We start from the raw sequence: 21,913 nt of genomic DNA, 5'->3' as shown, positions 1-21,913 counted from the left end.
AGAAGTGAAAAGGATAAATCTAACCTGAAGTTAGAGCGGCCAGGCCTTGATCATAAACACTCTAGCACAAATCTGATGGTCCTAGTTTTCACCATGAAAATAAACCTGTCTTGAATGTGTAGTGCAACAGTTGAAGGGAATAAAATCTGGGATATAAAAATTAAATAGCCCTCAGTATCTCCTCCTGTCAGGGAGGGTGTGATGTTGAAGAAAAGTGATGTTTAGGCTGAAGTGGTGAAGTGAAATGATTCTTTCATATGTAAGATCAGCTGTGGAGCCACCAGCCTTTTTTCTACGAACAACAAACACCAGCCTCGTGCAAATTCAGTGTCAAGCTTAAACTTCCACTGAAGTCACATGGTCAATTATTTCCCTTCTTTAGGCTTTTATTCAACTTTTATTGTGCTGTCACATAAAAAACATCCTCATCCTGATGCAGCAGAACTATATAAATAATGTTATTATAATAATACTATAATGAATAAAGTATAACATTTATCCTTTTCTAAGACACATGCAATGTTGTTGGAAAGTATGAACCTCAGAGCTTCGAAGACAACTTTAAAATAGAGAATCGAGTAGCATATATCACATATTAATAGTATTTTATTTACAAGAGCTTTTATTACTCGTTTGAGTTGTAGTTGATCCAAAATGCCACCAGAGAGCGCTGTGGTGTCATTAATCTATAGGAGGCATCTGCTGAAGATCTTCCTGCGATGAAAAACAAATCAGGACAGAAACGTTATTTAACACATTTAGACAAATATCAAAACAAATCAAGGACAATCTGGAAATATTTACACAGATGGACAAAAAAAGATGTTACAGCAATGTTCCGGAACAAGGATCAAAAAGCTGGTTTCAAACTCGTCATCATTTGCTTGTAAGACGCAAATCTTCTTTGGTGAAATAGTGATTTGGATCCAAAACTCATTTCAAATAAGAGACACTTGAATATAACTTCACTTCAGCACCAGGATCTGCAGTCACATCAGTAAACTAATGTTATAATATAGGTTATAGTATATATATATGAGGACAGTTTCATCACACTATTGAACATTATCAGCTTATCATGCAGATTATAGTATATTTATGCTTAACGTTTTATGATGAGGGAAGTTTTCTGTACTCAAGGAGGCCTGAAAATAAATAAATAATAATAAGAATCAAAGAATAATAATATTGGTTATTTAGTGACTAATAAAACATAATATTATATATTATATCAAACTATAACAACTATTACAGTAAGCCAGCAAACTGATGGACCAAACAACAAAGTTATACATAAAACCCAAACTTGTTTCTGTTGAATGAGGGTTTGGCTTTATAAATTAATTCCTTCTTTTGTATTAGAAGATAAAAAACATTAAGAATTCTAAGGGCGTCTGGAACAATGAACATTAACATCAACAAGGTCTGAATAGACGGGAAAGCTGCAGTTTATTACCAGGAACCTGTCAGAGTCGACATGGTGAGATAATGCGATAAATAATACATATTCATTCATTTGTAGTTACATTGACATTTTTCATTTTAGCTGGATGAGTCCTCGCTCATCTCACCTTTCCCAGTCAGTGAATCTCGGTCGGCCTCCCTTTACTGGTTCCCTTCACAGGACTGGGGACAACCCTGAGAAAGAGACGCATCAACATCTGCTTCACTGCACGTTCACTCCTCAGAGAAGCAAATTCACCTTTTTCCTTTTGTCCCTCTTACCTCCTCCTGCACCGAGGACACACTCTGCCCCACACCGTCCGCACCGTGGCCTCCCTCAGAGCTGGGCTCCCCCACAGGTACACGGCCGGTGTGCACACGGCGTTCAGACGGGCCATGATGGCGAACAGGTTGGTGGCCTCGTTCCTAAACACGAGCCCTCGCCCCACTATCAGTCTGAGCACGATGTTTACAAAGGAGGGGCACCACAACACCAAGAAGCTAATGACAACAAAGATGATGATTCTCAGAGACTCCTTGTTGTTTTCTCTCTCTGCACTGGGGGGGTCTTTCTCGAGCTGGTACCTGGCTACAACGTACAGTTTGATGGTCATGACCACCTTGGTGAGCACGATGACCTGCAAGCTGACGATGCTGAAGACGTACACCTGCATATCTTTGGAGAGAGGCAGGCAGTTCTGAATGAGCAGCTGCATGTAGACGTGGAACCAGCAGTACACGTTCGTGGAGATGATCACCCTCCGGGTGACAAAGCGCGTGTAGGCGAAGGGGTGGCACACGGCAAAATATCTATCAAACTGTGCGAATAAAAAGGTCATAATGTTTACCCCGAGCAGAGAAGGTAACACGTGATAAGTATGGTTTCTGGACGGGAAGCCCTCCTGCACATCGAACAGACCCAGGTAGTACACTGACAGCCCCACCAGCGTGTCACAGATGCTGGTGTTCAGCATGAAAATGAACCGGTTCTGCAGCCGCAGCGCTTTGGTGCACAAGATGCTGATGACCACCAGCCCTGCTAAAAGAACCGCGGTCGTGGCGAATAAGATCTGAAAGATAAAGATGAGATAATCGACAGGACTGTTAAAGTCCACAGAGAGACGAAGCACCGCTCCTGCCAGGGGGGTGTGAGGTTGAAGACGAGCATGGTTTCTGTAAAGCCGCCTCGTTTAGTTTTTCTTTATAGTGTACAGGTGATACCAAACTGTGCCCACGAGGAATGACCTAATGTCACTCCCCCAACATGTTATTATCTTAAAGAAACTTTGTCATTTAAAACTGCAAAAAGTCTGAATTTAGTATTTCAGTATTTCCTTTAATGCAATTCAGTTTTAACATTAACTTGCAGATAGGCCCATGTTAATAAAAACCGCCTCTTTGTTAAATTGACAAAAAAAATTATCACACAATATTTCCCCCAAACCTTCACAAGCCAACTGGCTTTTACTTTTCTTCTGCTCGCCACAATTACATAGATCAACAGCTTTTGATTCATTATTCATTTGTTCACTGATCACTCATTGTTTTCTGGTGATTCACCTACTGAACCCAACTTATTATACTTATTATATGTATAGTTTGAACAGTGCATAATCTAAATGCAGACGCTTCTTAGTTTTCCATCGTAATAACTTTTCCAGCTTGAGACGATGTTATCATATATTACAACGCAGCTATACTTGGACACATACTATACATAATCCCCTTTATGGAGAGGAAACGGCCTCATGTGAAGGGATTTACAATCAGCAGGTCAACACATCACATATGAGACAATAGAGGCATCATGACTTTAATTCCAAGAAAAACTCTAAATTGATATAAGTGCTTTACCGACACAAGAAATCCACTTGCACAACGAATAGAAATTGATATGAAATACAAAAATAATATCGCTGAACGATTTTATCTTAAAAGTGCATGAATTTAGAATTTCACAGAGTCACAGAGTACGCTGCGATAACATTGGGAAGTAAAAAATAAGGTTGTGGGCCAGACTGCAGAAGTAAAGTTAAGTTAAGATAAGTGTGATATTGACTGACGGGATCATGATGGTAGTAAATGGAAGCTTCACCCACACAGAGATGCCTATAGTCAATGTTTACTTCTTGCAGACCTCACACTTTCCATGATGAAGTTCAGGGATGTATAGGAGGGAGACAGTGACAGATTGACTGATGATCATAAATATCCCATTTCTCTTTGAGTATCATTTCATTTTTGAATTGTAGAGGGTAGCTATAGAAGTTAAATATAGTTTTTATTTCTGCTGGAGGCGTTGCCCACATACCATGGCTCGTGTAGTAATTAGTCAGTTTTATTTATCAACAACAACACAGAGCTGTCCGAGGTCCTGAACCTGCCGGTATCTGTGGAGCTGTCCAAGCCATGGTGCTGAACCTGCCAGTCACATGTATGATTTACGGTTTGAATAGATTAATTCATGTCTGTATTTAAATTTTCTTGAAAAATATTCATCCACAACTCTGTGCAGTCAACTGTGCACTTCCTTGGATCCTCAGCTTTACAACGGACTAGTCTGAGGTTGATCAGATGAGAAACAGTGATGCTTTGATTTATAGTTTGAACAGTTGTTGATCATGACTGAGTGTCTTCCAGTAGCCCGGTCTCCAGGAACCTTATGTTAACATGATCTGTTTGTTACTAGTGAGACTGGAAATCTCATTATGCATTAATGTAACACTAACACAGCACCCGTCTCTTCTGCCAGGTCTAAGTGTGGTGGTTTGATATTCCTCTGAGGGAAAGAAACTATTCATGACTGCGTCTGCTTTATTCACAATACAATATACTGGGAAAGTCGTCTCACTGTACAGATGTAAATAATTTCTGTTCATCTGCATGAACTTTAACAGGATAAAACTGATTATTATTGTGCATTCCTTTTCTCATGGTCAATAAATCTAAAATGAAACTTTTTGCAGAACAGACCTTCATTTGTTTGCATTCTTGCGGTTCACATTTGTAAAACTTCTGGGTATTTTTGATTAGTTGTTCTCTCTCTATGCTTGTAACAGATTACTAATGTTAGTAGGTCGGTAACTTTATTGATCCATGTAGCCCATGTGTCAGCATATCATGAATAATATTAAGGGGTAAGGGATATACATTGCAGAAGTGAAAAGGATAAATCTAACCTGAAGATAGAGCGGCCAGGCCTCGATCATAAACACTCTAGCACAAATCTGATGGTCTTAGTTTTCACCATGAAAATAAACCTGTCTTGAATGTATAGTGCAACAGTTGAAGGGAATAAAATCTGGGATATAAAGATTAAATAGCCCTCAGTATCTCCTCCTGTCAGGGGGTGTGTGATGTTGAAGAAGAATGATGTTTAGGCTGAAGTGGTAAAGTGAAATGATTCTTTCATATGTAAGATCAGCTGTGGAGCCACCAGCCTTTTTCTCCTAACATACAAACACCAGCCTCGTGCAAATTCAGTGTCAAACTTAAAATTCCACTGAAGTCACATGGTAAATTCTTTCCCTTCTTTAGGCTTTTATTCAACTTTTATTATGCTGTCATATAAAAACACATCCTCATCCTGATGCAGCAGAACTATATAAATAATGTTATTATAATAATACTATAATGAATAAAGTATAACATTTATCCTTTTCTAAAACACATGCAATGTTGTTGGAAAGTATGAACCTCACAGCTTCGAAGACAACTTTAAAATAGAGAATCGAGTAGCATATATCACATATTAATAGTATTTTATTTACAAGAGCTTTTATTACTCGTTTGAGTTGTAGTTGATCCAAAATGCCACCAGAGAGCGCTGTGGTGTCATTAATCTATAGGAGGCATCTGCTGAAGATCTTCCTGCGATGAAAAACAAATCAGGACAGAAACGTTATTTAACACATTTAGACAAATATCAAAACAAATCAAGGACAATCTGGAAATATTTACACAAATGGACAAAAATAGATGTTACAGCAATGTTCCGGAACAAGGATCAAAAAGCTGGTTTCAAACTCGTCATCATTTGCTTGTAAGACGCAAATCTTCTTTGGTGAAATAGTGATTTGGATCCAAAACTCATTTCAAATAAGAGACACTTGAATATAACTTCACTTCAGCACCAGGATCTGCAGTCACATCAGTAAACTAATGTTATAATATAGGTTATAGCATATATATATGAGGACAGTTTCCTCACACTATTGAACATTATCAGCTCAGCATGCAGATTATAGTATATTTATGCTTAAACGTTTTATGATGAGGGAAGTTTTCTGTACTCAAGGAGGCCTGAAAATAAATAAATAATAATAAGAATCAAAGATGAATAATATTGGTTATTTAGTGACTAATAAAACATAATATTATATATTATATCAAACTATAAAAACTATTACAGTAAACCAGCAAACTGATGGACCAAACAACAAAGTTATACATAAAACCCAAACTTGTTTCTGTTGAATGAGGGTTTGGCTTTATAAATTAATTCCTTCTTTTGTATTAGAAGATAAAAAACATTAAGAATTCTAAGGGCGTCTGGAACAATGAACATTAACATCAACAAGGTCTGAATAGACGGGAAAGCTGCAGTTTATTACAGGGAACCTGTCAGAGTCGACATACTGAGATAATGCGATAAATAATACATATTCATTCATTTGTAGTTACATTGACATTTTTCATTTTAGCTGGATGAGTCCTTGCTCATCTCACCTTTCCCAGTCAGTGAATCTCAGTCGGCCTCCCTTTACTGGTTCCCTTCACAGGACTGGGGACAACCCTGAGAAAGAGGCGCATCAACATCTGCTTCACTGCACGTTCACTCCTCAGAGAAGCGAATATCACCTTTTTCCTTTTGCCCCTCTTACCTCCTCCTGCACCGAGGACACACTCTGCCCCACACCGTCCGCACCGTGGCCTCCCTCAGAGCTGGGCTCCCCCACAGGTACACGGCCGGTGTGCACACGGCGTTCAGACGGGCCATGATGGCGAACAGGTTGGTGGCCTCGTTCCTAAACACGAGCCCTCGCCCCACTATCAGTCTGAGCACGATGTTTACAAAGGAGGGGCACCACAACACCAAGAAGCTAATGACAACAAAGATGATGATTCTCAGAGACTCCTTGTTGTTTTCTCTCTCTGCACTGGGGGGGTCTTTCTCGAGCTGGTACCTGGCTACAACGTACAGTTTGATGGTCATGACCACCTTGGTGAGCACGATGACCTGCAAGCTGACAATGCCAAAGACGTACATCTGCACAGCTTTGGAGAGAGGCAGGTAGTTCTGAATGAGCAGCTGCACGTAGACTTGGAACCAGCAGTACACGTTCGTGGAGATGATCACCCTCCGGGTGACAAAGCGCGTGTAGGCGAAGGGGTGGCACACGGCAAAATATCGATCGAACTGCGCGAATAAAAAGGTCATAATGTTTACCCCGAGCAGAGAAGGTAACACGTGATAAGTATGGTTTCTGGACGGGAAGCCCTCCTGCACATCGAACAGACCCAGGTAGTACACTGACAGCCCCACCAGCGTGTCACAGATGCTGGTGTTCAGCATGAAAATGAACCGGTTCTGCAGCCGCAGCGCTCTGGTGCACAAGATGCTGATGACCACCGGCCCTGCTAAAAGAACCGCGGTCGTGGCGAATAAGATCTGAAAGATAAAGATGAGATAATCGACAGGACTGTTAAAGTCCACAGAGAGACGAAGCACCGCTCCTGCCACGGGGGGTGTGAGGTTGAAGAGGAGCATGGTTTCTGTAAAGCCGCCTCGTTTAGTTTTTCTTTATAGTGTACAGGTGATACCAAACTGTGCCCACGAGGAATGACCTAGTGTCACTCCCCCAACATGTTATTATCTTAAAGACACTTTATCATTTTAAACTGCAAAAAGTCTGAATTTAGTATTTCAGTATTTCCTTTATTGCAATTAAGTTTTAACATTAACTTGCAGATAGGCCCATGTTAATAAAAAACGCCTCTTTGTTAAATTGACAAAAACAATTATATCACAATATTTCCCCCAAACCTTCACAAGCCAACTGGCTTTTACTTTTCTTCTGCTCGCCACAATTACATAGATCCACAGCTTTTGATTCATTATTCATTTGTTCACTGATCACTCATTGTTTTCTGGTGATTCACCTACTGAACCCAACTTATTATACGTATTATATGTATAGTTTGAACAGTGCATAATCTAAATGCAGACGCTTCTTAGTTTTCCATCATAATGACTTTTCCAGCTTGAGATAATGTTGTTATATATTACACAAGCTATACTTGAACACATACTATACATAATCCCCTTTATGGAGAGGAAACGGCCTCATGTGAAGGGATTTACAATCAGCAGGTCAACACATCACATATGAGACAATAGAGGCATCATGACTTTAATTCCAAGAAAAACTCTAAATTGATATAAATGCTTTACCGAGACAAGAAATCCACTTGCACAACGAATAGAAATTGATATGAAATACAAAAATAATATCGCTGAACGATTTTATCTTAAAAGTGCATGAATTTAGAATTTCACAGAGTCACAGAGTACGCTGCGATAACATTGGGAAGTAAAAAATAAGGTTGTGGGCCAGACTGCAGAAGTAAAGTTAAGTTAAGATAAGTGTGATATTGACTGACGGGATCATGATGGTAGTAAATGGAAGCTTCACCCACACAGAGATGCCTATAGTCAATGTTTACTTCTTGCAGACCTCACACTTTCCATGATGAAGTTCAGGGATGTATAGGAGGGAGACAGTGACAGATTGACTGATGATCATAAATATCCCATTTCTCTTTGAGTATCATTTCATTTTTGAATTGTAGAGGGTAGCTATAGAAGTTAAATATAGTTTTTATTTCTGCTGGAGGCGTTGCCCACATACCATGGCTCGTGTAGTAATTAGTCAGTTTTATTTATCAACAACAACACAGAGCTGTCCGAGGTCCTGAACCTGCCGGTATCTGTGGAGCTGTCCAAGCCATGGTGCTGAACCTGCCAGTCACAAGTAATATTTACGGTTTAAATAGATTAATTCATGTCTGTATTTTAATTTTCTTGAAAAATATTCATCGATAACTCTGTGCAGTCAACTGTGCACTTCCTTGGATCCTCAGCTTTACAACGGACTAGTCTGAGGTTGATCAGCTGAGAAACAGTGATGCTTTGATTTATAGTTTGAACAGTTGTTGATCACGACTGAGTGTCTTCCAGTAGCTCGGTCCCCAGGAACCTTTTGTTAACATGATCTGTTTGTTACTAGTGAGACTGGAAATCTCAATATGCATTAATGTAACACTAACACAGCACCCGTCTCTTCTGCCAGGTCTAAGTGTGGTGGTTTGATATTCCTCTGATGGAAAGAAACTATTCATGACTGCGTCTGCTTTATTCACAATACAATATACTGGGAATGTCGTCTCACTGTACAGATGTAAATAATTTCTGTTCATCTGCATGAACTTTAACAGTTTAAAACTGATTATTATTGTGCATTCCTTTTCTCATGGTCAATAAATGTAAAATGAAACTTTTTGCAGAACAGACCTTCATTTGTTTGCATTCTTGTGGTTCACATTTGTAAAACTTCTGGGTATTTTTGATTAGTTGTTCTCTCTCTATGCTTGTAACAGATTACTAATGTTAGTAGGTCGGTAACTTTATTGATCCATGTAGCCCATGTGTCAGCATATCATGAATAATATTAAGGGGTAAGGGATATACATTGCAGAAGTGAAAAGGATAAATCTAATCTGAAGATAGAGCGGCCAGGCCTTGATCATAAACACTCTAGCACAAATCTGATGGTCCTAGTTTTCACCATGAAAATAAACCTGTCTTGAATGTGTAGTGCAACAGTTGAAGGGAATAAAATCTGGGATATAAAGATTAAATAGCCCTCAGTATCTCCTCCTGTCAGGGAGTGTGTGATGTTGAAGAAGAGTGATGTTTAGGCTGAAGTGGTAAAGTGAAATGATTCTTTCATATGTAAGATCAGCTGTGGAGCCACCAGCCTTTTTCTCCTAACATACAAACACCAGCCTCGTGCAAATTCAGTGTCAAACTTAAAATTCCACTGAAGTCACATGGTAAATTCTTTCCCTTCTTTAGGCTTTTATTCAACTTTTATTATGCTGTCATATAAAAACACATCCTCATCCTGATGCAGCAGAAATATATAAATAATGTTATTATAATAATACTATAATGAATAAAGTATAACATTTATCCTTTTCTAAAACAAATGCAATGTTTTTGGAAAGTATGAACCTCAGAGCTTCGAAGACAACTTTAAAATAGAGAATCGAGTAGCATATATCACATATTAATAGTATTTTATTTACAAGAGCTTTTATTACTCGTTTGAGTTGTAGTTGATCCAAAATGCCACCAGAGAGCGCTGTGGTGTCATTAATCTATAGGAGGCATCTGCTGAAGATCTTCCTGCGATGAAAAACAAATCAGGACAGAAACGTTATTTAACACATTTAGACAAATATCAAAACAAATCAAGGACAATCTGGAAATATTTACACAAATGGACAAAAATAGATGTTACAGCAATGTTCCGGAACAAGGATCAAAAAGCTGGTTTCAAACTCGTCATCATTTGCTTGTAAGACGCAAATCTTCTTTGGTGAAATAGTGATTTGGATCCAAAACTCATTTCAAATAAGAGACACTTGAATATAACTTCACTTCAGCACCAGGATCTGCAGTCACATCAGTAAACTAATGTTATAATATAGGTTATAGTATATATATACGAGGACAGTTTCCTCACACTATTGAACATTATCAGCTTATCATGCAGATTATAGTATATTTATGCTTAACGTTTTATGATGAGGGAAGTTTTCTGTACTCAAGGAGGCCTGAAAATAAATAAATAATAATAAGAATCAAAGATGAATAATATTGGTTATTTAGTGACTAATAAAACATAATATTATATATTATATCAAACTATAACAACTATTACAGTAAACCAGCAAACTGATGGACCAAACAACAAAGTTATATATAAAACCCAAACTTGTTTCTGTTGAATGAGGGTTTGGCTTTATCAATTTATTCCTTCTTTCGTATTAGAAGATAAAAAACATTACGAATTCTAAGGGCGTCTGGAACAATGAACATTAACATTAACAAGGTCTGAATAGACGGGAAAGCTGCAGTTCATTACAGGGAACCTGTCAGAGTCGACATGGTGAGATAATGCGATAAATAATACATATTCATTCATTTGTAGTTACATTGACATTTTTCATTTTAGCTGGATGAGTCCTCGCTCATCTCACCTTTCCCAGTCAGTGAATCTCAGTCGGCCTCCCTTTACTGGTTCCCTTCACAGGACTGGGGACAACCCTGATAAAAGAGACGCATCAACATCTGCTTCACTGCACGTTCACTCCTCAGAGAAGCGAATATCACCTTTTTCCTTTTGCCCCTCTTACCTCCTCCTGCACCGAGGACACACTCTGCCCCACACCGTCCGCACCGTGGCCTCCCTCAGAGCTGGGCTCCCCCACAGGTACACGGCCGGTGTGCACACGGCGTTCAGACGGGCCATGATGGCGAACAGATTGGTGGCCTCGTTCCTAAACACGAGCCCTCGCCCCACTATCAGTCTGAGCACGATGTTTACAAAGGAGGGGCACCACAACACCAAGAAGCTAATGACAACAAAGATGATGATTCTCAGAGACTCCTTGTTGTTTTCTCTCTCTGCACTGGGGGGGTCTTTCTCGAGCTGGTACCTGGCTACAACGTACAGTTTTATGGTCATGACCACCTTGGTGAGCACGATGACCTGCAAGCTGACGATGCCAAAGACGTACATCTGCACAGCTTTGGAGAAAGGCAGGTAGTTCTGAATGAGCAGCAGCACGTAGACGTGGAACCAGCAGTACAAGTTCGTGGAGATGATCACCCTCCGGGTGACAAAGCGCGTGTACGCGAAGGGGTGGCACACGGCAAAATATCTATCAAACTGTGCGAATAAAAAGGTCATAATGTTTACCCCGAGCAGAGAAGGTAACACGTGATAAGTCCCGTTTCTGGACGGGAAGCCCTCCTGCACATCGAACAGACCCAGGTAGTACACTGACAGCCCCACCAGCGTGTCACAGATGCTGGTGTTCAGCATGAAAATGAACCGGTTCTGCAGCCGCAGCGCTTTGGTGCACAAGATGCTGATGACCACCGGCCCTGCTAAAAGAACCGCGGTCGTGGCGAATAAGATCTGAAAGATAAAGATGAGATAATCGACAGGACTGTTAAAGTCCACAGAGAGACGAAGCACCGCTCCTGCCACGGGGGGTGTGAGGTTGAAGACGAGCATGGTTTCTGTAAAGCCGCCTCGTTTAGTTTTTTTTTATAGTGTACAGGTGATACCAAACTGTGCCCACGAGGAATGACCTAAAGTCACTCCCCCAACATGTTATTATCTTAAAGACACTTTATCATTTAAAACTGCAAAAAGTCTGAATTTAGTATTTCAGTATTTCCTTTATTGCAATTCAGTTTTAACATTAACTTGCAGATAGGCCCATGTTAATAAAAAGCGCCTCTTTGTTAAATTGACAAAAATAATTATCACACAATATTTCCCCCAAACCTTCACAAGCCAACATGCTTTTACTTTTCTTCTGCATCGCCACAATTACATAGATCAACAGCTTTTGATTCATTATTCATTTGTTCACTGATCACTCATTGTTTTCTGGTGATTCACCTACTGAACCCAACTTATTATACTTATTATATGTATAGTTTGAACAGTGCATAATCTAAATGCAGACGCTTCTTAGTTTTCCATCATAATGACTTTTCCAGCTTGAGATAATGTTATCATATATTACAACGCAGCTATACTTGGACACATACTATACATAATCCCCTTTGTGGAGAGGAAACGGCCTCATGTGAAGGGATTTACAATCAGCAGGTCAACACATCACATATGAGACAATAGAGGCATCATGACTTTAATTCCAAGAAAAACTCTAAATTGATATAAGTGCTTTACCGAGACAAGAAATCCACACAACGAATAGAAATTGATATGAAATACAAAAATAATATCGCTGAACGATTTTATCTTAAAAGTGCATGAATTTAGAATTTCACAGAGTCACAGAGTACGCTGCGATAACATTGGGAAGTAAAAAATAAGGTTGTGGGCCAGACTGCAGAAGTAAAGTTAAGTTAAGATAAGTGTGATCTTGACTGACGGGATCATGATGGGAGTAAATGGAAGCTTCACCCACACAGAGATGCCTATAGTCAATGTTTACTTCTTGCAGACCTCACACTTTCCATGATGAAGTTCAGGGATGTATAGGAGGGAGACAGTGACAGATTGACTGATGATCATAAATATTCCATTTCTCTTTGAGTGTCATTTCAATTTTGAATTATAGAAGGTAGCTATAGAAGTTAAATGTAGTTTTTATTTCTGCTGCAGGCGTTGCCCACATACCATGGCTCGTGTAGTAATTAGTCAGTTTTAATTATCAACAACAACAAGGAGCTGTCCGAGGTCCTGAACCTGTTGGTATCAGTGGAGCTGTCCAAGCCATGGTGCTGAACCTGCCAGTCACATGTATGATTTACGGTTTAAATAGATTAATTCATGTCTGTATTTTAATTTTCTTGAAAAATATTCATCCATAACTCTGTGCAGTCAACTGTGCACTTCCTTGGATCCTCAGCTTTACAACGGACTAGTCTGAGGTTGATCAGATGAGAAACAGTGATGCTTTGATTTATAGTTTGAACAGTTGTTGATCATGACTGAGTGTCTTCCAGTAGCTCGGTCCCCAGGAACCTTTTGTTCACATGATCTGTTTGTTACTAGTGAGACTGATAATCTCAATATGCATTAATGTAACACTAACACAGCACCCGTCTCTTCTGCCAGGTCTAAGTGTGGTGGTTTGACATTCCTCTGATGGAAAGAAACTATTCATGACTGCGTCTGCTTTATTCACAATACAATATACTGGGAATGTCGTCTCACTGTACGGATGTAATTAATTTCTGTTCATCTGCATGAACTTTACCAGGATAAAACTGATTATTAATGTGCATTCCTTTTCTCATGGTCAATAAATCTAAAATGAAACTTTTTGCAGAACAGCCCTTCATTTGTTTGCATTCTTGCGGTTCACATTTGTAAAACTTCTGAATATTTTTGATTAGTTGTTCTCTCTCTATGCTTGTTACAGATTACTAATGTTAGTAGGTCGGTAACTTTATTGATCCATGTATCCCATGTGTCAGCATATCATGAATAATATTAAGGGGTAAGGGATGTACATTGCAGAAGTGAAAAGGATATATCTAATCTGAAGTTAGAGCGGCCAGGCCTCGATCATAAACATTCTAGCACAAATCTGATGGTCCTAGTTTTAACCATGAAAATAAACCTGTCTTGAATTTATAGTGCAACAGTTGAAGGGAATCACATCTGGAATATAAAGATTAAATAGCCCTCAGTATCTCCTCCTGTCAGGGAGTGTGTGATGTTGAAGAAGAGTGATGTTTAGGCTGAAGTGGTGAAGTGAAATGATTCTTTCATATTTAAGATCAGCTGTGGAGCCACCAGCCTTTTTCTCCATCAAACACCAGCCTCATGCAGAAACCCAGTGTCAAGCTTAAACTTCAACTAAAGTCACATGGTAAATTCTTTCCCTTCTTTAGGCTTTTATTCATCTTTTATTGTGCTGTCATATAAAAAAACATCCTCATCCCGATGTAGCAGAAATATATAAATAATGTTATTATAATAATACTATAAGTAACAAGGCATAACATTTATCCTTTGCTAAAACACATGCAATGTTGTTGGAAAGTATGAACCTCACAGCTTGGAAGAAAACTTTAAAATATAGAAAAGAGTAGCATATATCACATAGTAATAGTATTTTATTTACAAGAGCTTTTATTACTCGTTTGAGTTGTACTTGATCAAATATGCCACCAGAGAGCGCTACGGCGTCATTAATCTATAGGAGGCATCTGCTGAAGCTCTTCCTGCGATGAAAAACAAATCAGGACAGAAACGTTATTTATCACATTTAGACAAATATCAAAACAAATCAAAGACAATCTGGAAATATTTACACAAATGGACAAAAATATTTATTACAGCAATGTTCCGGACCAAGGATCAAAAAGCTGGTTTCAAACTCGTCATCATTTGCTTGTAAAACGCAAATCTTCTTTGGTGAAATAGTGATTTGGACCCAAAACTCATTTCAAATAAGAGACACTTGAATTTAACTTCACTTCAGCACCATGATCTGCAGTCACATTAGTAAGTTAATGTTATAATATACACCGCGTTCCACATTATTATGCAAATTGGATATAAGGGTCAAAAACATTCATTTTTTAGTTTTTGAATTAAACTCATGGATGGTATTGTGTCTCAGGGCTATTTGGATGATTGAAATCAATCTCAGACACCTGTGATAATTAGTTTGCCAGGTGAGCCCAATCAAAGGAAAACTACTTAAGAAGGATGTTCCACATTATTAAGCAAGCTACATGTTTCAGGCAAAATAGGGAAGAAAAAGGATCTCTCTGCTGCTGAAAAGCAGCAAATAGTGCAATTCCTTGGTCAAGGTATCACAACATTGGATATTTCCAAAAGAATTGCGCGTGATCATCAGACGGTGAAGAAATTTGTCACTGATTCACAGCACAAGCGGGTTCGTTCAGACAAAGGCAAAATAAGGAAGATTTCTGCCAAACAAATGCGTAGGGTTAGGAGGGCAGCCACTAAAATGCCATTGAATAGCAGCAAACAGGTGTTTGAAGCCGCTGGTGCCTCTGGAGTCTTGCAAACTTCAAGATGAAGGATGCTCAAGAGGTTTGCAAGTGTCCTTAAACCTGTTATTCGTTCCTCTAAACCAAGCTCACAAGCAAAAAAGGTTGCAGTGGCCTCAGGACTAGGGATGGGTATCGTTTGGTTTTTATCCGATACCGGTTCCTAACCGATACTTTTAAAACGATTCCGGTGCCTAAACGGTGCCTGAACCGATACTTTTTTCAAAAAAGTGCACAAAACGATGCTTGACTAAGGAAGGCTTTTTTTATTGCCAAATATATTAACTGTTTAAAGTAGATTATAAATATAAATAAATACAAAACCCTTTTTAACTTAAAACTATGAATAACATACGAACTGTTAACAAAAGTTTACACTATACTTAAATAAATAAAAATAAATACAAAACACACACACTCTGACTCGTGACTCAAATGAAGACTGAGGGTCGCTTTTCACTCAGAGACCCCCGTGTCTCCGCGGCGGGGGCTGTCGCAGGCAGGCTTCGGCCCGCCTTCGCCCCCCTAAAATGCGGTCGCTTTTATGAAACATTTCTCGGCGTGGTCTCCGTTCCTCCCGCCCCGAGCCTTTCCAAGCCGACCCAGAGCCGGTCGTGGCGCACTGCCACGGAGGAAATGCGCCCGGCGGGGGGGGGGGGGGGCAGCGCCGGGGAGAGGTGTCGCGAGGAGATCACCTGCCACCTGCACGGGAGCCCTGACGCACGCGGGGCGGGCAGCGCGGGGACAAGAGTCTGTCCACCGGCCGCGGGGGCCCGGCGACAACCGGTACCTACCCGGACCGAAATGAAACGGAGATTTCGGTGCCTCATTTCGGTACCTGAGCCAATGGAAGACTGAGGTCTCCGCTCGTCCCGCCTCCTCACACTTCCGCCGCTTCCCGTGAAGGAAGGAGCGGAAGTGTGAGGAGGCGGGACGAGCGGAGACCTCAGTCTTCCATTGGCTCAGGTACCGAAATGAGGCACCGAAATCTCCGTTTCATTTCGGTCCGGGTAGGTACCGGTTGTATTGGAACCGGTTCCATATTGGAACCGGTTCTCGGTTCCCAACCCTAGTCAACAAGGAGGTGGCGGAGTCATGTTTTGGGCCGGAATCATGGGGAGAGAGCTGGTCGGCCCCTTCAGGGTCCTTGACGGTGTGAAAATGACCCCGGCAAAGTACGTAGAGTTTCTGACTGACCACTTTCTTCCGTGGTACAAAAAGAAGAACCGTGCCTTCCAAAGCAAAATCATATTCATGCATGACAATGCACCATCTTATGCTTCAAATAATACCTCTGGGGCATTGGCTGCTATGGGCATAAAAGGAGAGAAACTCATGGTGTGGCCCCCATCTTCCCCTGACCTTAACCCTATTGAGAACCTTTGGAGCATCATCAAGCAAAATATCTATGTGGGTGGAAGGCAGTTCACATCCAAGCAGATGCTCTGGGAGGCTATTATGGCATCCTGCAAAGAAATTAAATCAGAAACTATCAAAGAACTCGCAGGTTCAATGGATGCAAGAATTGTGAAGGTGATATCAAAGAAGGGGTCCTATGTTGACATGTAACTTGACCTGTTAAGATGTTTTTGATTAAAACCTTTTTTTGATTTCAGTAAATATGACCTCTTAATGCTGCAAATTCAACAAATGACAATTTTGAGTTCTTTACAACCTATAAAATATCTTGAAACTCAGAAACTCAGAGACTGCATAATAATTTGGAACACTGCATTTTGAGTTTTTTATTTTAAAAAAAAATACAGTTATCATTGGGAGGTTTGTTCAATAAAATTTGAATTATACTCTAACAGTTGATGACTTGAAAAATATACTGACTGGCTGTGCATTAATATTTAGGAAAATCTGAGCAAAGTGTAATCTGCATAATAATGTGGAACGCGGTGTATATATATATATTTGAGGTCAGTTTCATCACACTACTGAACATTATCAGCTCAGTATGCAGATTATATTATATTTATGCTTAAACTTTTTCAGATGAGGGTAAGTTTTCTGTACTCATGGAGGCCTTTTACATTACATTACATTACATTTGTAATGTAGCGACTTACATTTTTAGTACACTCAACATTTACAAGGGGCCATTTAGGGGTTCAGTATCTTGCCAAGGACACTTCGGCATGCAGATGGGGAAGAGTGGGGATTGAACCAGCAACCTTCTTGTTGGAGAACGCCCACTCTACCCAATAGGCCACACCGCCTTAAAATAAATAAATAAGAAGAAGAATCGAAGATGGATAATATTGGTTATTTAGCGACTAATTAAACATAATATTATATATTATATAAAACTATAACAACTATTGAAGTAAACCAGCAAACTGATGGACCAAAAAACAAAGTTGCACATTAAGCCCAAACTTGTTTCTGTTCATTGAGGGTTTTGCTTTATAAATTAATTCCTTCTTTCGTAGTAGAAGATAAAAAACATTACGAATTCTAAGGGCGTCTGTAACAATGAACATTAACATCAACAAGGTCTGAATAGACGGGAAAGCTGCAGTTTATTACCAGGAACCTGTCAGAGTCAACATACTGAGATAAATCATAAATCATTCATTTGTAGTTACATTGACATTTTTCATTTTAGCTGGATGAGTCCTCGCTCATCTCACCTTTCCCAGTCAGTGAATCTCAGTCGGCCTCCCTTTACTGGTTCCCTTCACAGGTCTGGGGACAACCCTGAGAAAGAGACGCATCAACATCTGCTTCACTGCACGTTCACTCCTCAGAGAAGCGAATATCACCTTTTTCCTTTTGCCCCTCTTACCTCCTCCTGCACCGAGGACACACTCTGCCCCACACCGTCCGCACCGTGGCCTCCCTCAGAGCTGGGCTCCCCCACAGGTACACGGCCGGTGTGCACACGGCGTTCAGACGGGCCATGATGGCGAACAGGTTGGTGGCCTCGTTCCTAAACACGAGCCCTCGCCCCACTATCAGTCTGAGCACGATGTTAACAAAAGAGGGGCACCACAACACCAAGAAGCTAATGACAACAAAGATGATGATTCTCAGAGACTCCTTGTTGTTTTCTCTCTCTGCACTGGGGGGGTCTTTCTCGAGCTGGTACCTGGCTACAACGTACAGTTTGATGGTCATGACCACCTTGGTGAGCACGATGAACTGCAAGCTGACGATGCTGAAGACGTACACCTGCACAGCTTTGGAGAGAGGCAGGTAGTTCTGAATGAGCAGCAGCACGTAGACGTGGACCCAGCAGTACACGTTCGTGGAGATGATCACCCTCCGGGTGACAAAGCGCGTGTAGGCGAAGGGGTGGCACACGGCAAAATATCGATCAAACTGTGCGAATAAAAAGGTCATAATGTTTACCCCGAGCAGAGAAGGTAACACGTGATAAGTCCCGTTTCTGGACGGGAAGCCCTCCTGCACATCGAACAGACCCAGGTAGTACACTGACAGCCCCACCAGCGTGTCACAGATGCTGGTGTTCAGCATGAAAATGAACCGGTTCTGCAGCCGCAGCGCTCTGGTGCACAAGATGCTGATGACCACCGGCCCTGCTAAAAGAACCGCGGTCGTGGCGAATAAGATCTGAAAGATAAAGATGAGATAATCGACAGGACTGTTAAAGTCCACAGAGAGACGAAGCACCGCTCCTGCCACGGGGGGTGTGAGGTTGAAGACGAGCATGGTTTCTGTAAAGCCGCCTCGTTTAGTTTTTCTTTATAGTGTACAGGTGATACCAAACTGTGCCCACGAGGAATGACCTAAAGTCACTCCCCCAACATGTTATTATCTTAAAGAAACTTTGTCATTTAAAACTGCAAAAAGTCTGAATTTAGTATTTCAGTATTTCCTTTATTGCAATTCATTTTTAACATTAACTTGCGGATAGGCCCATGTTAATAAAAAACGCCTCTTTGTTATATTGACAAAAATAATTATCACACAATATTTCCCCCAAACCTTCACAAGCCAACATGCTTTTACTTTTCTTCTGCTCACCACAATTACATAGATCAACAGCTTTTGATTAATTTGTTCACTGATCACTCATTGTTTTCTGGTGATTCACCTACTGAACCCAACTTATTATACGTATTATATGTATAGTTTGAACAGTGCATAATCTAAATGCAGACGCTTCTTAGTTTTCCATAATAATGACTTTTCCAGCTTGAGATAATGTTATCATATATTACAACGCAGCTATACTTCGATACATACTATACATAATCCCCTTTGTGGAGAGGAAACGGCCTCATGTGAAGGGATTTACAATCAGCAGGTCAACACATCACATATGAGACAATAGAGGCATCATGACTTTAATTCCAGGAAAAACTCTAAATTGATATAAGTGCTTTACCGACACAAGAAATCCACACAACGAATAGAAATTGATATGAAATACAAAAATAATATCGCTGAACGATTTTATCTTAAAAGTGCATGATTTTAGAATTTCACAGAGTCACAGAGCACGTTGTGATAACAATGGGAAGTAAAAAATAAGGTTGTGGGCCAGACTGCAGAAGTTAAGTTAAGTTAAGATAAGTGTGATATTGACTGACGGGATCATGATGGGAGTAAGTGGAAACTTCACCCACACAGAGATGCCTTTAGTCAACGTTTACTTCTTGCAGACCTCACACTTTCCATGATGAAGTTCAGGGACGTATAGGAGGGAGACAGTGACAGATTGACTGATGATCATAAATATTCCATTTCTCTTTGAGTGTCATTTCATTTTTTAATTGTAGAAGGTAGCTATAAAAGTTAAATATAGTTTTTATTTCTGCTGGAGGCGTTGCCCACATACCATGGCTCGTGTAGTAATTAGTCAGTTTTATTTATCAACAACACGGAGCTGTCCGAGGTCCTGAACCTGCCGGTATCTGTGGAGCTCTCCGACCCATGGTGCTGAACCTGCGGCTGTTTAATACCATCACATTATAATTGAACATAAGCATTAAAGGGATAGTTCACTTATAGTTCAAAATTGAATTCACTTATCAACTCACCACTGGACCGATCGAGGGGTGGGTGATATGTTTGAGTCCACAAAACACTTTAGGAGTCTTAGGGGTAAAGAGGGTTTCAGCCAAATCCAAAACATTTCAAGTATAGAGGTGACCACCTTTTCAAAAGTATAAAAACAACTGGAAAATATCACGTTGGGTAAATGACACATAAAATGCCGGGGCTCACGGACACTTGGAGGACACCATCAAACGACAGACGTATAGTGACCCTGCCCCATGTCTGTAATGGATTTTCCCAGAAACACGTGGCAGCGGCACATTAATACATTTCACCAGTCTTTCACCTTTGATTTCATATCTCACTTCACACACCACACAGTCCATGTTCTAAAACTGTGCGCTTTAAAAAAAGAGGGAAATAAAGAAGGAAAAATTAGAAAATAGATTAATTTCAGATTATTAAGGACTCATGTTAATTCAAAATCAAACACATGACATATTAGACCCGTGTTCTGGTCATTTAGTCTGTCTCCGTATGATTCCTGCTGATGAGGTTGATGCAGATTCAGCTTCGTTGTCATTTGTTTGTCACTCCATCAACAGCAAAACCAATTCTGAAAAGAGACAGGAGGTGAGGGTGGAGAGAAAGAGAGGGCTGCAGTCAGTGTTTCACATAGCAATATTATTAGTTACACACTACATTCTACAAAAGTCAAATGTCTCACATTCAAACAGTGACATTTTAAATTGACTGTATTGAGACCGACCTCGCTCTCCGCGCGGGGCAGATCCTCCGCCACACAGTAACCCACACGGCCCCCCGCAGCGCCGGGCTGCCCCAGATGTACAGAGCCGGGGTGACTAGTGCGTTCAGTCGAGCCAAGATGGCGAACAGGTTGGTGGCCTCGTTCCTGAACCGCAGACCTCCCGTGGTCATCTGTCTGACAATGATATTCACGAATGACGGACACCACAGCGCCAAGAAGCAAATCACCACAAACACAATGATGCGCAGCGACTCTTTTTTGTTCTCTTTTTCCGCGCTGGGCACCTCTCTCACCAGGTGGTTCCTGGCGATGATGTATAATTTAACAGTCATCAGCAGTTTGACAATAAGTATAATCTGCAGAATCATTACACCGAATGCGTTCATCTGAGCCGCTATTGAAATTGGCACCATGCTCTGCACAGTGAGGATGGAGTAGGTGTAAATCCAACAAAATGCGCAGATGCCAATTACAAAGCACCTGCTTATGAAGCGGTTATAAAAGAATGGATGACACACAGCGAAGTAACGATCAAACTGAGCGAACAGGAAGGTCAACACATTGACACCGAGGAATGAGGGCAAGATGTAAAACGTGCCGTTCCTGGAGGGGTAGCCCTCCTGGACGTCGAAGAGGCCGAGGTAGTAGACTGAGAAGCCGGTCATCGTGTCACTGATGCTCGTGTTCAGCATGAATATGAAGCGGTTCTGGCCTCGCAGAGACGGGGTGCAGGAGATCCCGATCACCACCGAGCCGGCGACCAGCACTGCGCTGGTGGCGAACACGATGTGGAAGATGAAGATGAGGAAGTCCTCCGGAGTGTTGAAGTCCACCGACAGAGGGACGGTGGCGTTAAGGAGCAT

At 40.7% G+C, this 21,913-nt stretch overlaps 5 protein-coding genes across 5 annotated transcripts; all 5 read right to left on the bottom strand.

Moving 5' to 3' along the window:
- Window positions 1–1,721: 1,721 nt before the first annotated feature.
- Window positions 1,722–3,854, bottom strand: LOC133002155 (G-protein coupled receptor 183-like). The gene is made up of 2 exons (XM_061071917.1): window positions 3,824–3,854; window positions 1,722–2,578 (listed from the first exon to the last, which is right to left on the bottom strand). Exons 1-2 carry the CDS (start codon window positions 3,852–3,854, stop codon window positions 1,722–1,724), a joined length of 888 nt encoding a protein of 295 aa, XP_060927900.1.
- Window positions 3,855–6,322: 2,468 nt separating this feature from the next.
- Window positions 6,323–7,213, bottom strand: LOC133001304 (G-protein coupled receptor 183-like). The gene has a single exon (XM_061070849.1). The coding sequence runs from the start codon at window positions 7,211–7,213 to the stop codon at window positions 6,323–6,325; it is 891 nt and encodes a 296-aa protein (XP_060926832.1).
- Window positions 7,214–10,922: 3,709 nt separating this feature from the next.
- Window positions 10,923–11,813, bottom strand: LOC133001306 (trace amine-associated receptor 1-like). The gene has a single exon (XM_061070851.1). The coding sequence runs from the start codon at window positions 11,811–11,813 to the stop codon at window positions 10,923–10,925; it is 891 nt and encodes a 296-aa protein (XP_060926834.1).
- A 6,284-nt stretch (window positions 11,814–18,097) lies between these two features.
- On the bottom strand, window positions 18,098–18,988 carry LOC133001305 (melatonin receptor type 1B-B-like). The gene has a single exon (XM_061070850.1). The coding sequence runs from the start codon at window positions 18,986–18,988 to the stop codon at window positions 18,098–18,100; it is 891 nt and encodes a 296-aa protein (XP_060926833.1).
- A 1,872-nt stretch (window positions 18,989–20,860) lies between these two features.
- Window positions 20,861–21,913, bottom strand: LOC133002153 (G-protein coupled receptor 15-like). The gene is made up of 2 exons (XM_061071916.1): window positions 21,051–21,913; window positions 20,861–20,897 (listed from the first exon to the last, which is right to left on the bottom strand). Exons 1-2 carry the CDS (start codon window positions 21,911–21,913, stop codon window positions 20,861–20,863), a joined length of 900 nt encoding a protein of 299 aa, XP_060927899.1.

Source organism: Limanda limanda, chromosome 5 (genome assembly GCF_963576545.1).
Source record: "Limanda limanda chromosome 5, fLimLim1.1, whole genome shotgun sequence".
Taxonomy (NCBI): Eukaryota; Metazoa; Chordata; class Actinopteri; order Pleuronectiformes; family Pleuronectidae; genus Limanda; species Limanda limanda.
This window is presented reverse-complemented; position numbering and strand designations above follow the sequence as displayed.

Excerpts from the sequence above, each read along its gene's own strand:
- LOC133002155 (XM_061071917.1), bottom strand. The coding sequence starts at position 3,854 with ATGGCTTGGACAGCTCCACAGATACCGGCAG. Across the intron at positions 2,579-3,823 it reads AGCTCCACAGATACCGGCAG|GAGCGGTGCTTCGTCTCTCT; the intron begins GTTCAGGACCTC and ends CCCCCCTGGCAG.
- LOC133001304 (XM_061070849.1), bottom strand. The coding sequence starts at position 7,213 with ATGCTCCTCTTCAACCTCACACCCCCCGTGGCAGGAGCGGTGCTTCGT.
- LOC133001306 (XM_061070851.1), bottom strand. The coding sequence starts at position 11,813 with ATGCTCGTCTTCAACCTCACACCCCCCGTGGCAGGAGCGGTGCTTCGT.
- LOC133001305 (XM_061070850.1), bottom strand. The coding sequence starts at position 18,988 with ATGCTCGTCTTCAACCTCACACCCCCCGTGGCAGGAGCGGTGCTTCGT.
- LOC133002153 (XM_061071916.1), bottom strand. The coding sequence starts at position 21,913 with ATGCTCCTTAACGCCACCGTCCCTCTGTCGGTGGACTTCAACACTCCG. Across the intron at positions 20,898-21,050 it reads TGCCCCGCGCGGAGAGCGAG|AATTGGTTTTGCTGTTGATG; the intron begins GTCGGTCTCAAT and ends GTCTCTTTTCAG.